Raw genomic sequence first — 17710 nt, 5'->3', positions numbered from 1 at the left:
AGTGAACCACAATGATAGATAGATAGATAGATAGATAGATAGATAGATAGATAGATAGATAGATAGATTGTGCATCTGTGTTCATTGTGTAAAAAGTTGCCAGCTCATTCTCTATGACTATGGGCATCATGTAATGTTTAGCAGAGACAGCTAGAAGAATACTACAGTTCCACTGAGAAACATTGACAGTGATAAGTTAATATTGAATTACATTATGAAGCAACACTAAACATTACAGGTGTCTACCTGGAACTGGCATGAACAGTCACTGATAACCAATGTCATTTTTTCCACATCCTGAGTCAGATGGTGCTGCTGCAGATATAGATTAGCGCCAATTGACTTTGGTTAATGTGTTTTTATTTTTTTGGCTTTTCAGGTTTAAATTTATTTTATTTATTTTTTTTAAAAAAAAAAAAGAAGGACCCTGTCTGTCTGCAAAGCATCCTTATTTAGAATAAAAGGCATTATTTTAAAATGTTTAAAGTACTCTGTAAACGGAACTAAGGAAAAAAAAAATGTTGCTTAAAATCAGATGTTAGACTGCTGCAGTCCCTCGTAAGTTTTTATTTCTACAGCTTCAATGCAAAATGGTAGACATTGTTTTGAAATGTTGGAGCTTTGGTTGTAATTTGAATGAATGGTAATAACTATAACAAATATGTAATGCACAGTCATTGCAACATGAAGTCAAAGCAATGAAAACAAATGTGTTGTTGGTTCAGGTAAAGGATTTATGCCATGTGGGGAATAGTAGGCAGCATACACATTTCTTGGATACAAACTTTACATGGTGGGAAAAGCCTAACCTCTCTCCTATTTGGAGAGGCTGGTAAGTGAGAATCAGCATTTGTTGACAGTGTGACATTTAGATTCAGTAAGGTTGTTGAGCTGCAGCGAATGTTTTGTAAGAGGAGTGGACTACACCCACATACCTCTGCCTTAAATCTCCCATCAGAGATCTACACAGCTGAGTGGCCTGTGACACTGCAGAGTCTCCAATGACAAACACAGGCAGGATGGCAGGGGATTGCTCGCTGACCTCATTTGAATCAGAGGTGAGTTTCTGCAATGCATAACTAAAGCAGAATTATCAATCAATAATAAGGGAGTTACTTTAGATGGGCCATTACAATTGACCTTGTTTATTGTGTAATTTAATTTTATGCAGAACATGTAACTCATAGACAAAGTGAAAAATGTTTCTTTAAAGTAGGTTTTATTTGGTATTTGCTATGATAGAGGGAAGGTCTTGGTGTTATGGAAAGCCAATTATGGAAAGCCTATTGAACATATATTAGATATCTTTGATATCAAAGCTCAGTTTCCTATACTAGTGAGGTCTTTGACTGCACTAGTTTACTAGTAGAACACTGAAACATGTACTGGTGAACTAGTAGGGAAAAAAATCTCTACATGTTAACTAGTAAGGTGCTAAATATCCACTAGTTAACTAGTAACATGTATTTTGTGTTTACTAGTTAACTAGTGAGACTCAAAATGTTTACTAGTTAACTAGTTAGAGCCAAGAAGTCCACTAGTTAAACTAGTTTGACTATTTTTATCCTAAATATCCACGAGTTAACTCGTAGCATGTATACTAGTGAGCCTGAATGAGTTTACTAGTTAACAAGTTAGAGCCAAGATGTCCACTAGTTTGACTATTTTTAACCTTACTAGTTAACTCGTGAGTCTCAAAATGTTTACTAGTTAACTAGTAAGACCCACATGTCCACTAGTATTACTAGTGATGCAGTTAAACCTTTCACTTGTTTACTAGTGAGGCTCTAAATGTTCACTAATTAACTATTCAGAGCAAAAAGGCAACTAGTAACACTAGTTCATGTCATTTTAGTCTTACTAGTGAACTAGTGAGGCTCAAAATGGTTAACTTGTTATCTAGTCAGACCAAAAATGTCACTATTTGCAAACACCAACAAATAATACCGCAATAAATCAGAAGATTTATTGATCCCAGGCTAATATACTGTACATCAGGATTTTGTGTTTTGCTTTACTTCAATCATCAAAACAATTTTACAATTAACACAGTATTTATGTCTCTTAACAACACAAAACAAAAACAAACATCAACTGATCACCATCGCTCCAAAACTAAATCGAAAGGGTTCCGGATCTTGTCTAACTTGTTTCAGGTTGTAACATGTAGTATCATAAGCATTGTGAATTATTTTAACAGGCACCACAGAGAATATGTAGATTTACAATATAGTGCAGCTTTGAGCAGCAACAAATGTCGCACAGTATATAGTTAAATATACAAAGCCATCTAACAAAATAATCTGTTACAGAGCGCTGGAGGTCCACATTCCAGTGGCCCCTCACAGATCTGCCCCCGTGATCACCATCCGTGGTGGTGCCCATAGCAGGGTTGAGGTTAATTATCATTGTAATTCAGAATCAGAATCAGAATCAGAATCAGAATCAGAATCAACATTATTGGCCAAGGGTGTATGAATACACACGAGGAATTTCTTTTGGTGACCTGTGCTCTCTCAGGTAGTGTAACATTAAATAATAACAATCAACTAGAATAAAGAAAAATAAATAAAATAAAGAAAAATAAATAAAAAAGAAGTATAAACATAAATATAAGAGTAGTTAGACTAATATATGCAAACTAAATAAAAATAACAAGATAATAATAATAGTAATAATAATAATAATAATAATAATAATGAAATAAAATAAAAATGCAATAATAATAAGATAATAGTGCAGTAGTGCATTGATGAGTAGTGCAGGTGAACATTTAAATGAAAAAATTATGTCCATGAACATTTCGCAGTGACAGGTTGATTCAGGGTTGATATGTTTAGTTCCAGGTTATTTCACAGTAACAGAAACAGGTCTGACACTCTATGACTGTGTAGTGTTGATCAGAATGACAGCCTGGGGGGAGAAACTGTTTTTATGGCGGGTAATTTTGGCGTACAGTGATCTGTAGCGTCTGCCGGAGGGGAGGAGTTTGAACAGATTGTGTGCAGGGTGTGAGGGGTCTGCAGTGATGCTACCTGCCCGTTTCCTGACCCTGGACAGGTATAAGTCTTGGATGGAGGGCAGATCAACACCAATGATCTTTTCTGCAGTCCTGATTATCCTTTGTAGTCTGTGTCTGTCTAGTTTGGTTGAAGATCCAAACCAGACAGTGATGGAGGTGCACAGAACAGACTGAATGATGGAGGTGTAGAACATGATCAGCAGCTCCTGGGGCAGGTTGAACTTCCTCAGCTGACGCAGGAAGTACATCCTCTGCTGTGCCTTTTTTCCTGGTTGTGTCTATGTGGGAGGTTCACTTCAGGTCCTGTGAGATTGTGGATCCCAGGAACCTGAAGGAGTCCACGGTAGCCACTTTGCTATTCAGAATGGTAAGGGGGGTGAGTGGGGGGGGATTTCTCCTGAAGTCCACTGTCATCTCCACAGTCTTGAGCGGGTTCAGTTCCAGATGGTTCTGACTGCACCAGAGATCCAGCTGTTCCACCTCCCATCTGAAGGCAGACTCGTCCCCGTCCCTGATGAGACCGATGACGGTGGTATTTTACTTGAAAAATGGTGTTGCTGTTGTAATTGTAAGTTTAGATAATTGACTTTTTAATTGTAATGGGCATGAAAATTCATCCATCCATTTTCAGACCCACTTGTTCCTGTTATTCAGAGTTGCGGGGGTCTGCCGGTGCCAATCTCCGGCTCTCATTGGGCGCTGGGCGGGGGTACACCCTGGACAGGGCACCAGTCCATCGCAGGGCATGAAAATTCAATTAAAACTTTATGGCTTACACAAATCAGATAGCATTCACTGCTCTAGACCAGCCTTGTCCCTGCTTACAAAATACGTGTGTGACCAACAAGGTCTCTTTAACATGGAATTGAACTCTTACTCAAGCCTCACAATGAGCCCCCAATGGTTTCACACATGCACGACCTGACCCGGCCTGGGCTGCAATTGTTCAACTGGCATCCGTGTATGAAGGTAATCCCATGTTAATCAGGGTTGGTTGTTGGATTATATAGGTGTGTGCATTCCTTGGTTGCCATGGCAGGTAATACAGTTTTTCAGCATGAGTCATGGTCTGCTGTACCTCGTAAAGGGCAGTTTTTTTCTTTTTATATCATGGATTGGCAGTTATGAGCTTTGTTATGAAGACAATTTTTTTTTATTTAAAAAAAAGGGTATAGCCTTGATTTAAGCCTAACAAGATGAGACACACATTTGATGATGGATAACTGTTACAGTGTATTTTACAGTTGATTTAAGAAAATGGTTGACATTTAATAATTGAGAGCGTAATTGTAATTAACTTTCTTTCAATCATAATTGAATTGTAATTGAACATGGATAACTGAAGACGTTACGGAGACGTTACAGAGAGAGGCTCTTGTTTGGCTCACAAGACCAGACAAAGTAGCAGCTGGGAGAGAGATAAGAATGGAAGGGAGGGAGAAACAGAGAGTGCGACTGTCCTCGTCGAGAGAAGCAAGAATCATCAAAGCTCAGTTTCCTATACTAGTGAGGTCTTCGACTGCATTAGTTTACTAGTAGAACACTGAACATGTACTAGTAAACTAGTAGAGAGGAAAAATCCCTACATGTTAACTAGTAAGGTGCTAAATATCCACTAGTTAACTAGAAACATGTATTTTGTGTTTACTAGTTCACTAGTGAGCCTCAAAATGTTTACTAGTTAGCTAGTTAGAGCCAAGAAGTCCACTAGTTAAACAAGTTTGACTATTTTTATCCTTACTAGTTAACTAGCTGGGATACACAGATTTTACAAGTTAAACAGTAAAAGCAAAAAGGTTCACTAGTTATACTAGAGGTGGCTATATGAGTCATACTAGTGAACTAGTGAGGCTCTAAATGTTCACTAGTTAACTAGTAAGAGAACATGTGTCCACCAGTTGCACTTGCATTGTTTTTATGAGACATACTAGTTAACTAGTGAGATTTAGATGTTTTACTAGTAGACTAGTTAGCTCTAATATGTCACTAGTGACACTTGTTGCACAAAATGATGAGGTGGGGAATAAGTGAAGATTTAATTTTTTATTTTTTATTTCAGTTCTTCTTTAATTTACGTTCTTGCCACAATTTAGTCACACAATAAAAGTCTTTGATTTAAAGTTTTTTGTTTGAGTTTGGCAAAATTAACACTACTCCAGACCACCATATACGAGCGGTATACCCCACTGATTGACTTGTAGTCTTTGCTTTCATGGCTATAGAAAAGGACTTCCTTTTCAAACTTAGACTTTTAAATCCCCCCGTGTAAAGAACCACAAAACAACAGCAAGTACAGAAATGCTTAAGTTTTGTTTCTGTACTTGCAGCACGTTTAATGTTAATGCAGTTGTTTTGCCTTTTTGCAGCGCATTTGTTTGTTTTGCAAAGCGTTTGTGTTTTGGCAGGATGTTAGTGTCTTTGCATTTGTTTTGGGAGTTTGCATTTGCTTTTGAATGTGTAGAGATTCTGAATATGCTGCAAGTTTTACTAAATGTTTGTCGTTTCATCAGAGCGTTTGGCCCTTACCGGCTACTGTAGGAAACTTAGACAGCCACTGGGCTTAGTTCAGAGCAGTTTTTGTTTGATTAGCTGAAGCTTTAACCGCAGCATGACACTGCACCCTGTAGCAGGGCCGCGGGAAGTGGGGGTGCTGCAGCACCCCTAGTGGCGAGAGGGAGATTTTTTTCAAAGGTAGCCTTTTTTTTTTTAATATTTTTGCATAATTTATAAATTCCTTATGAATATTTTGAGAAATGATTTTGACACATGTAGGCTATTTATGTGTATTTTGAATTTTTATTTAATTATTTCTAGGCCTAATCAACACCGGTTCACGTTCATGGAAGTCACTTGCCAATGTCAGGAAAGCTAGTGGGCCACGGAGTAGAGGTTTCCCGCTCGCTTGTCTCTGTGGCCTCATCCGAGCGTACTTTCTCTACCTTGCGTCTTTTGAAGACATAGGTACGCAGCACCATGACCCAGAAAAGACTCACACACCTTTCGCTGATACATGCTCAAACAGATTTTGAACTCCCTGGACATTCGTCCCCTCATGAGAGACTTTATCTCCATGACCCCAGAGTGCACCACGTCATTTGGACACCTGTAACTAGGGCAACTCTGCTAGCTCAAAGTAAGAGCATTGTGCCACCACACACTTTCACATCTATTCATGCAGTTTAACCTCACACTCAGAGGAGCTAACAAGCCAACGTTAGCCCGACAGCAACATCACAGTAATATAACATGCACTGTTAAAAGCATATTACTGCGGTGCTTCTCTCTCTCAATGTGCACACACCAATCTAGCAGCAGCAGCAGCAACAACACAGTGTCACTTACAGCAGCCCATACGGAGGCTGCTGTTAGAGCAGCGCGCACACAAACAACACATGCACTACAGAGTTCTAGTGTAACAATTACAAATCAAACATAATGACAATCAAGCAGCAGTAATTACAGATAATTTACTTGTGGTGTGCATAAAATTGGAGCTAATAGAGTCGTGTGACATAAACGTAAATAGTGCAGTGACTCAGTTTCATGTCAGCTGACCAAATCTATTGCATTGTTATAGCATTATTGTGAAGTTTAAAAGGGACATATCATGGTTTTAAATCCTTCCTTTTTAGATATAAATCATACAGTTGTGGTCTATATAAAGCAGAACTGCAATGTTTGAGTCTGAATTCCTCATTATTATAGCTCCACAGGCCCCTTTTCTGATGTGCTTCTAAGAGCAACTCGTTTTGGTGTGGTCTCTTTAAATGCAAATGAGACACTCCATACCCCGCCCCCTCTTCAGGTGACACTCTGTTCAACTCCACCCTGCTCGGCCATTTTTGTAGTTTGATAGAAGAGATACGGCTATGTAGCGGCGCATGAACTTTTATTCACAGGTTATTTACAAAATGTCAACAACAGAAGACTTGTCCATCCAGCCTTACATGTTAGAGCCAGAGTCGGACCCAGTGGAGCGAGATGAAAATGAAGATGATGAACCTGCAGAACCCTAACAAGTGAGCTAACACAAGCACCGAGCTAACGCTAGCGCCAAGCTAACGTCACGAAATGCATTTTAATACAGTCTTTTCAAAGACAAAAACGGCAAAATGAAATGACTAATGAAAACTTTAGACTTAAATTAAATCACGTAGGCCATATCATCAAGGATGTAAAACGAGCACACAGCGCTAACATATGAAGACGGTGCAACTGCTAATGCTAACAAAACAATGACAGGGACGTCTTATCATCACACTTTTTAGCGTTATTTACAGCTTACCAAAGTGCTCTGTTTGTCGTCTCCAAAGATAGAAGGAATTGAACCCTCAATCAGACAAAGTCTTTCGGCAAATCTTTCTTTATACTGGTGGAGGTTGCAGAAGCAGTCATCCTTGAAGTGCTTCGCGCACACAAAAATGACCTTACCCACAAATGTAGGTACATTTCCGTGAAAAATAAAACTCAACCAGGCACTTTGAAAAGGTTCTGATGCTGGGAGACGGTGTAATGAAGCGTGTGGGTTACTACATCCAACAACCGAACATTTTGACTTATCCTCTCGTAACTTCAGCATCCTTGAGCTTGGACTACAAAATAAAAGCGAGAAATAAAAATGGCGGATTGCTCGAAGTGTTGGACCTGGAGTTAATGTACTAATTTGGCAGTTCCGCTGCAAATACTGTGACGTAATAGTTCAAAAAACGTAATAGAGAATAGAAAAATCGAAACAGATTGAAAAATATGAGCAAAACAGAATATAAAGATATCTACGGAGCACCTGAAGAGAAGAGACTAATTTGATTTTTTCTGTACTTCTAAGCACTCTAAATATACAACAAAATGCATTTAAGGGCTAAAAAAGTGGATTTAGCATGATATGTCCCCTTTAACTAATAGTGCATACATTCATCTGAGAACTGATGATGTCTGTCACATTTTGGGCAGTGGGTACAAACCATCTTGTCGGGCCCCTCCTGTAAGTTTTAATATGTACAATATGTTTCGCCCAGAAACAATACTAGTATTATTGTATAAGCTTTCTTTTTTCTTCACATTAACCGAGAAGTTCCAAACCTTTTTTGGCTTGTGACCTCATTTTTAAATCACAAATGTCCAGTGACCCCAGAGACGTTTTTTTCTTCTAGAATTATTTTTTGATCATGTTTATTAAAGTGTGTTACACGTACAGAGTAGCCAGGATTAGTGACAAAGTGACAAAGTGTGCCACCTTAGATATTTTATACTGCATTTTATTTGAACTAGATTTATACTTGAGAAAGTTAAAGTATAGGATATAGTTATTTGATATTTATTGTGTGTGATGTGTATTTGAAAAACAATAATTAAAAACATTTAAAAAATAAAAATTAAAGCAGTTTTTACCTACTTTTTTTATTTTTTAATACCAATTACTAGACATTTAAAACCCATTTTAATTCCAGGCTGACCCCTCATGGGGTCCTGACCCCAAGGTTGAAAAAAAACTGCAATGACCTAATGACTCCAAATCCATTGCTTGTATTTTATAAATCTGTTCAACTATATTTTAGTGGTTTATTGAATATTCTGTATGTGACATATTTTGCTACAATTTAAGGGCGGCTGGTAATTTAATTTTTTTAATTTTTTGGGGGGAGGAGGGGTTTAACTAATAACACACAAAGCAAACCTGTACAAAGGTTATTAAAAGGTAAATAGAGAATGATTATCCACATCCACTGTTCAGACTGAGACTACCTGCCACTAAAGTAGAAGCATTTGCACTGTTTTAAAGTGGGTGGTAGCTAGGGCCCTGAAGCAGCATGAATAATTGTTTTTAGTGCAAAACTGTGATTAAAAAACTGTTTATTTTCACACCAGGCCCTTTTCATTCCAATATAAATAATCCAAAAACAGTTTAAAAATGCATTTTCGTACATATAAATAAAACAGACTTCTGAGGGCCAAAAAATGTGCTATACAAAGTTGCCTTGCCTGGCCTAGATTGAGCAAGGGAATAAGATTGGCTGTCTGTGATTACAGTAACTCTGTGCAGTAAGTATACTGTGTAATGCAATCATGTCAGTTGTATTTATCAGAAGACGTGAGAAAAAACTGGTTAAATAATAAAAATAAAAATAAAATATTTTGAAAATTCTGTTGTGGCGAATTGTCCTGTGGATAAATTGTGGTGAAAGAATGATCTGCTGTCAGTTAGCAGTCATCTGAAATAAGCCCAGACAGCTGCAGGCCATTGACAGACTGCCTCAAGGCGTTGGTCACTCATCCTTTTCCCATTCTTCCAAAATAACCTCCACATGAACAAAGCTTTGGTTAAAAGGTTATCACTAACCTTTTATTCAAGTCCTTAGTGTATGGGACAGTTGCATTACGTCACATCCTGACGTAATGCAACTTTATCCTGTTCTTTTTGTTCTTTGGGCTAAAGATAAAAGCAGGAAGCCATATTTATTATCATGGTCCCCTCTTCAATCTTTTGGTCTCCTTCCTTCCATTTGAAAAACTTTATTTGAAGTTTTCCTGTATACAGAATAGCCTTTTGATTTGATCAAACTGTACACTCAACACACACATTCATGCTTTGTGTTTGAATATACAAGGTTTACCTTGAAAAAAAAACAACAAGGTGGCAAATGTGCATGAATACCCTTTACTCATTTACACAACCGTAAGGCAGTGTAAGGCAGTATGCGTACCCCTCGGGGTACGTGAGCACACTGCAGGGGCTACGTGGAAAAATTAAGAATTTATTTCCAAGATAATAAAAAATATTCTCAGTTATTTCATAAGTTCGTCAATAAAATGGTACGTGTGCGCTATGACTTGTTTTTAAATTTTAAATGCCTGTTTAAAGGGGACATATTCAAAGAAGCTCCTTTTGTGGTAAATGTCATAAAAGTTATATATAACACAGGCAGGTTAATTATTTGTTTTGTATTTATTTATTGGTATTACTTGTTATTTTGATTTATTCTTTTTTTTTGTAATTTCAACTTTATTATTTTTATTTAATAACAATAAAATCATAATATATTAGTATTAATAATACAAACATTTACTAGAATATTATTTGTTATATTTATCATTTTTATTGCCTTAACATAATTTGATGTTTCGTTTGAGTTAAACAAGAAGATAAAGCCTGAATTTTAATTGTTCAATTTAAAAAGATGAAATAAAATGACTTGCGTTGAACACGTATGAGTGAGGGGGTACTCATGGTATGACAAAAAGGCTCAAGGGGTACACGAGACAAGAAAGGTTGGGAACCACTGCTGTAAGGTTTTCTCGCCTCAGGCTTCAAGCAGCCATATAGAAAATAAATGATTTGGTCACCACTTTTTCAACAATATGGTTTTCAAAAAGACTCAATTTTTCAAGGAAGCTATTCAGTTACCACAATTTTAAAACGTGTAACACAAGGGTTGGGGGTTTGAATCCTGCTCTATCCAAGTCATTGTCGTTGTGTCCTTAGGCAACTTTAGCCACATTGTCATATATGAATAGGTATAAATTGTGCATGAATGTTGGTGGTGGCCAGAGGGGCTGTAAGTGCAAAATGGCAGCCACGCTTCTGTCAGTATGCCTCAGGGCAGCTGTGGCTACAAGTTCAACGTAGCTTACCACCTCCGCTATGATTGGTGTGAATGAATAAGTGTTTCTGTACGAGCTTTGAATCTCTTTGAAAAAAGTGCTATATAAATCCAAGACATTATTATTATTATGCATTTTTCTTACGGTTTTTTTTTTATTTTTATTTGTATCATGAATTATATTTATATAAAAAAAGTTTTACCAAATAGTTTCTCTACTTAGATTCACCTGTATAATATTTTTTTTTAAATGTATTCTCTGTGTAAATATGACATCACATGAAATGGCAGATTGTGTAATGTTTTTCTGTCACTTTAACAAAATGTCATGAACTTAAAAAGCTAGAAGATGGTGAAAGTGCTTGTGGAACAAAGAAGAGAGCATATATATATATATATATATATGAGCACTTTATTATATGTCTCACAGTTCAGCACTGCTATAACTGTGTATATATGAGCTGTGAGACATATAATAAAGTACTCATCGATTTCATGCACGCACTCACATACCTGTCATATAAGGAGAACATAATTGGGATTCAGTTTGAACACAACATGTCCTGAATTTAACATAATCCACAATATTGAAGAGCTGTGTATCCTTCACTCCCAGGGAGACGAGGGCTTCATCCATCCTTCATTCTGGTGTGTTAGTTAAAAAAAAACAATAATTACTGTCTATCATCAGTCTTTTTTTGCACAATAAACAAAAGTCGCATGGAAAGTTTAGATAGTGCCTTTGTGATATTGTAATGAAACGGTTGCCGTACATAGCGTCTTAGGGTTAGGGTTAGGATTAGGTTTAGGGTTAGGTTATAACCCAATATCGCAACAATTTTTAGGGTTAGGGTTAGATTTAGGGTAAGGTTTAGTCTTAGTCACAGGACCTAAACTGGCCAAATAGGGCCGCTGCACACGAATAGAATGCCTTGTCTAAGTGTAACACTGCAGTGTCCTTCTCATTCTCATGCAAGCCACGGACATACTATTGGCATGGATGAGGTGTTGTTAATGTAGCCCAACTCCTGAATAGAAGAAGAAACAAATAAAAAAAATAAGAAGTTATTCACAAACAAACGTACTGAAATAATGAAATAATCATAGACTTTGCTTACCTTATTAGGAGTTGTCAGATCAAAATATTCCCTCACAGTGGAAACCCTCCTAGTTGGTTCCATGTTTTTACCCATTCTTCTCTCCTCACTCTCCTAAAGTTTCAAACTATTTTTTTCCCTTCTGTGGCAAATTTTCAGCTCCTCCCCTAAATGACGCAGGCCTTGATACGCACTTAGCAGAAATGCCTCATCCATTATTGGACACAAGCTTCGTAGCCTCGGCACATCTCGTAACATCACTACTCTGACCATGTCTCCTTGACTCTGTCTGGCTAATTAAACTGAACTGCATAGGAACATGAATGTTGACTGTTTGGCCTGATGGACGTTGTCTTGCTTTACATACAGTTGACCTGAGTTCAAATCCCACTCTGGGCTCTCTTATCATTGAACTTGTTTTGAACCTTCATCCATTACTCATGGATTGTGGTGTTTTTCATCACTTCATCCTTAACAAATCAGACAGGGAGGACATCGGGAGGTTTTTGGGCCAAAACACTTAGTGACAGGGTTCCTTGTTACAGGACAACAAGAAGACTCAGACCTCTTGCCAAGTTGTTGCACAACAGGTGGTTCACCACAGTGTACAAAGGGAAATGAGCAATGGAGTAATAGACTCCACTCCAGAGATGAAATGATAAAAGAGCAAGAGAGAATATATTCTCTCATTAGAACTGTTTAATTCTGTTAAAAACAAGAACACAAAAATAAATCTCATAAATACTCCCCTTTTAAAGGAAGTGATGAAATCCTGTTGCTTTACTTGCGTTAGGTATCACACAGATGATATGGGACCAAAAAAAACAAAAAAAACAAAACATTAAAAGTCTTATTTTAACATTGCATCACAGTAAAATGCTGAAGCTAGTATAAAGGTTTGTCCTCAAAATCTTCCGACACACAGGTCAGATCACATACATCTTTTAATAGCAGTTCAATATAAACATGTTATCATTTACATTTACTTTTTTCATTTTTTTCTTTTACTTAAGCTCAAAGTATCATATCAAACCAAAACATGCTGTTATTGAGGCTTGGTATATGTATATATACAGTATACTATGGGATGGCATTAATGTTTGTAAATACACAGAGAAATATTTGATATGATCAATGCGTAAGACGAGTTCTTATTTGAATTCTACCCATGTGAACATTGTAGTTTAGTTTTTATTACTTGATGAAAATATCAATATATTTTGATCAAGTTTTCATTCACATGGATTTTTGTCATGACAAAGACAATTGTTGGTCATTTTGTACGCTCTGAATGACAAGTTGTCATGACAATGCTTTTGAATGGAATAGAATCATTTTTATTGTCATTGCACAAAGTACAACAAAATTGCACATGCACCTCCCAACAACATTCAAGTACACTTTAAAGATTCAAGCCAAACAGACACAGTTATCATAAAAACAACATAAAAGGTAAAGGTAAAGGTAAAAGTCTGTTGGAATAGAAAGTGAATCAGTATAAAAGTTAATCCGAATAAAAGTGCATGAGTATATTTCCCAAGAAATGCCAACATAGCTCCAAAGGTGTCATCATTTAGCAAATTACACTTAAAGGTATAGAGGACGATTTTCCTGAAGTTTAGAAAAGAAATGCCCTCTCACATGTGCAGAACTCTACCTGCTCAAGAGGAAACGCATACGAAGAGCGTGCACAAGCCCAGTTTTCTTCGTGCACAGCTCTGTTTACAAGTTGGAGTCTGCATCGGTTATACAAGCTTACCTTCCAAAAGAAGATGTCAGACTCCCCACCGGTAAATGAAAATCCATTTTCAAAGGACTCCATGTGCACCGGGCACGAACACGAGTACGTACGACGGCCTTACGTAAACATATCATCAGAATGATTGACAATTAGGAGGACCAATAATTTAGATGATCCACCCAGAAGTTGAAGCCAAAGTAACATTGTCCACAATACCTTTAATGACAGCCTTCATGACACCTTATTCATGCTAATGGCAGATGTTATGCCATAGTAATGAGAGCGTAATGTCAGCCTTATGTATAAAACTTCAAATAAAGTGTTACCAAAAAAATTTTTGTCAACAAAATTAACACTAACTGCCTCTCAGTTAGAATCCTTTCAATTCCCGGCTAAGAAACATTCCTGGGACCCTTCTGTGTGGAGTTTGCATGTTCCCTTGATGTCTGCCAGAGGGTTTTCTTCCTCCCACAGCTCTGGTCCTGTATGTTTGGTTATTTGGAGTTGCTGGAATTTAAAAAAGAAAAAGATATTTCTTGAATAAAAACAGATGTTTTTCCAGGCTTTTAGTACAAATCAAACTGGATAATTCTCACTAGATAATTCTTGGATCAAGAAAGTTATTTTAGTACAACTAAGGCAAAGACTAAGGAAGGTGGGAGTAGTTTACATGTCGATGAATAAACACAGCAGTGGAGTGGATGTGATTAATGATAAAAAGACTTTCTAAAACCTTGTGTAATTGTTCCGGTGGTCTACCCTGTGACTGTAAGGGTAGTAGTTACAGTGCCTTGTGTCCTTTTGAAGGTTTCACACTGTTCTTGTCCTTTTTTTTAAATTATATGTCAATTACATAATGGAGAGTGTTCACTTTATCAGAGTGTTCTGTACTGACCACTTAGATTCAAGGAATCATTTGGTCAAGCCCATAAAGGACCTTGAAGTCTGACGAAAGCATGTATAGAACAATAAACCAGCCTATAATGGCTGCTCTCCGATTGGTCCTTTCTCCCCTCTTTGCTTTCCTGAAGGTAATGAGTCACCCAGCAGCATTCATGCAGGTCGCTTGTTGCTGGGAAATGTTGTGAGGCTATGAAAAGCAGTTGTAGTCAGCTGACTGACTCCTCTTTTTCCTGAGTTCCTTTGCATGTGCACACTAACCCATCAATGAAAAGCCACTTTCTTCTTCCTCTCTGTTGGTGAGTGAAAGGGAAGTGTGGAAACCAGGGACAATATAGTAACCCAATGCTGGCCAGACACACAATGTGAGGTCTCTGTGCCCTGGTGGACCAATAAACAGAGGAGGCTTTCTCATGATCCAAGTGCTTCACCAATCCCACGCCAGCATTCCTCTGCACTTTCATTACACAGTAAACACATGTATATTCTCGTGCACAACACGTCACCCTCACGATGATCCTGTTAATAAAGATAACCAAGGAACATGTGCTCAAGGTTGGGGGCAACGCTAACACTAATATTTTTTTTTTAATTATGTCTATAAAAGATTGACTGCTTGTTTATTCTGGTTGTCCTAAAGGGACCATGGTTTCAATCTGCTCCCTACAGCTTTTGCTTTAATGGCCACAGCAGTCCATTCATGTCAAAATATAATCCCTGCTGATACATATGGTACAACAAGTGCAGGAGGTAATTTAAGACCACCTCTTATAAAATATGAAGGTATTTGCTATTTTTAAAGTCAGAGTATGACTTAATAATAATAATAATAATAATAATAATATCTAAGACACACATTAAAACAGGAAAAGCAAATGTTATCTGCTGTACATATAACTAATTTCTAGCACATTTTAGGTATGTCTCAAAGAATTGTGCATCACATATGGAATTAAGTAAAATCATAATTTAGAATGTGACTAAATGATTTGAGATAACAACACCAGGATTATTTTTTTTACACTACATTGAAAGACATTTTAACATAATAACTTGTTAATAATAATGATTTGTGCTTACTTTCTCTAAATTGTATGTCTCTGATTAACATTTAAACCTTTTATTAAAGTTACACTTAAGTTAAATTTGCGGTTTTTAACTTGAATCTTCCCTCAAAGCACTTAAAAAGCCTTAGTCTGCAAGACAGTAGTAAACGTCATTTCATTGTTGTTTTTTTTTTACAATGAGTGGGTGAGGGTGCATGGACATGGTTACCAGACAACAGGTGCAGATAATACCTTCAACTACAAAAAAAAAACCCAACCTTCCATTTTGATAACCACTTATTGTTACAATTGGTGTTCACACAAATAAGGACAAAGATTTGAAAACACAATGAAGCCATCATGTCAAATAAGTAGCTGTTTTACTGGAAAGGTAAAAGTTGGTTTTTATTTCTGAAAAGTAAAATATTTGAAAATTATTTATGCGTTATAAAACTTTTCTAATGTCCGGTCTGGAGGAAAATAATATTAGCTTGTTTATTCTCTCCTCTACTAAAATTTGAAATTGAGAACCAAATTCTTGTTTTCAAATATGAGGTCACAAGACAGCAATGCATGAATGAATAATAAATGATTGTATGAACTATAAGCCAATGATAATGCTTACATAAAATAAAATAAAAAATCTTATTGGTTAAAGTGTCAGTTCACATCAGCTCCATACAGACCCATGCACTTTAATAAAAAAAAAGATAAGAAAAAATTGAAACAGAAAATTATTTGGTTCACTTTTTAAATCATATAAAGTCAATTAACATCAATAAACATGATGAATATTCCTGATAATAAAAATAGCTGGGTTTATGACCTCTTAACTCTAAACTGGAAACTGACAGCTCCATCACAATAAACATCAGGTGGTTGAAATTGTCTCATTGCATAGACTTTATTCAGGGGATGCCTGCGTTTAGCTTTTATGTTTGCAGATACATCTAGGCTACACGTTGAGTTTGTCCTTTTCATACACATCACAGTTACTTAGTCTACGAGGGTGAACTAACTTTGAGACGTGGTGGCTAAAACATTTGCTTTATATTAGTTCTAAGGCTTGTAATGACTGCTGCCTTTTAAAAAGATATTATCTTAACTAAAGTTTATTGTCATACATTGTATTGAGACCGAGGGCTGCTCATTATAGAAAAAAAATAATCACAATTATTTTAGCCATAATTGAAATCACGATTATTCAAACAATTATTTGTCAACCAAAAAATTATTTCTTTTTTGTACAAAAAACATAAAATATTTTCTTTAAACATAAAAAAAAAAAAAAAAATCCTTCAAACACTAAAATCAGGTATGTTCACCTCGTGTTAGCCTGCAGGCTAGCTTTGGCTTTGAGAGGGGCGGGGCGGAGGGGAGGAGCTTACATGTGCGTGAATTAAACAACTCAAAATTAGTACTAACAACATGTGTGTGCCAAACTTTATTATTTGTTGATGTCCGAAATAGTGGGTTTGTTTTATTTAGTGAATAAAACATATGTAAAAACAACAACAACAAAAAACAATATATATATATATATATATATATAAATATATAAATATATATATATATATAATTTATTTATTTTTAATAATTGTTTTTTTCTCGATTATGTTATTTTTTGTAATCGTTGGGTGTAATAATCGGAATTGTAATCGAATTTCAATTAATTGGGCAGCCCTACTGAGGCCTATAGCTTACCTTTAAGGCTATACAGTAAAATAAAATATGTGAAATGTGTTTTATAATGTTTGTGAAAAGCACTTGGAATTTTTTTAATTAATACTTGACACATTATCTTTATTTAAAGACCAAGAACAGGAGAGGAGGAAACCTTCAAAGATGAACTTTAGCCAAAGTTAGTCTGAAACACTGATGCCATCTGAAAGATATACAACATGTCACAAAAAGCCACTTCCTTTGCATTTGTTGGTTTGGACCAGAGGGAAAAACTGCTAGCGGGAAGTTAAAGGGTCATCCAACTAAAACAAACAGGTCCTGCTTCCTAAGGGACTTCCTGCTTTAAACATGAAACAAATACACCACTGTCACTGTTATCTGCATCATCAAGAGAACACCATGTTATCTGACCACATACAAACAAACATCATATATTTTCATATTATCACTATAATGTCCATTGAATATCAAATCGTTCTTATTGTAGAACCCTTAAAGGAAATACAAATTACAATTTGGCCAACGCTTATGAAGATATTTTTCAGTTGGAAAATGTATCAAAAATGATTTGAGGAATTTTTGTCAATAATATAAATAGATTGTTTTCTATGTCCCCAGTACGT

The 17710-nt window shown here is 36.4% G+C and overlaps 1 protein-coding gene across 3 annotated transcripts in view; it reads left to right on the top strand.

Moving 5' to 3' along the window:
- The first annotated feature begins 957 nt into the window (after window positions 1–957).
- smox (spermine oxidase) overlaps window positions 958–17710 on the top strand; it is a 39841-nt gene continuing 23088 nt past the window's right edge. For all 3 annotated transcript variants that reach the window (XM_028452331.1, XM_028452345.1, XM_028452354.1), the window contains exon 1: window positions 958–1058. In XM_028452331.1, the coding sequence (XP_028308132.1) occupies window positions 1002–1058 (57 nt within the window). In that variant the 5' untranslated portion in view covers window positions 958–1001. The remainder of the gene's footprint in view (window positions 1059–17710) is intronic.

Source organism: Gouania willdenowi, chromosome 1, assembly GCF_900634775.1.
Source record: "Gouania willdenowi chromosome 1, fGouWil2.1, whole genome shotgun sequence".
Classification (NCBI taxonomy): Eukaryota; Metazoa; Chordata; class Actinopteri; order Blenniiformes; family Gobiesocidae; genus Gouania; species Gouania willdenowi.
This window is presented reverse-complemented; position numbering and strand designations above follow the sequence as displayed.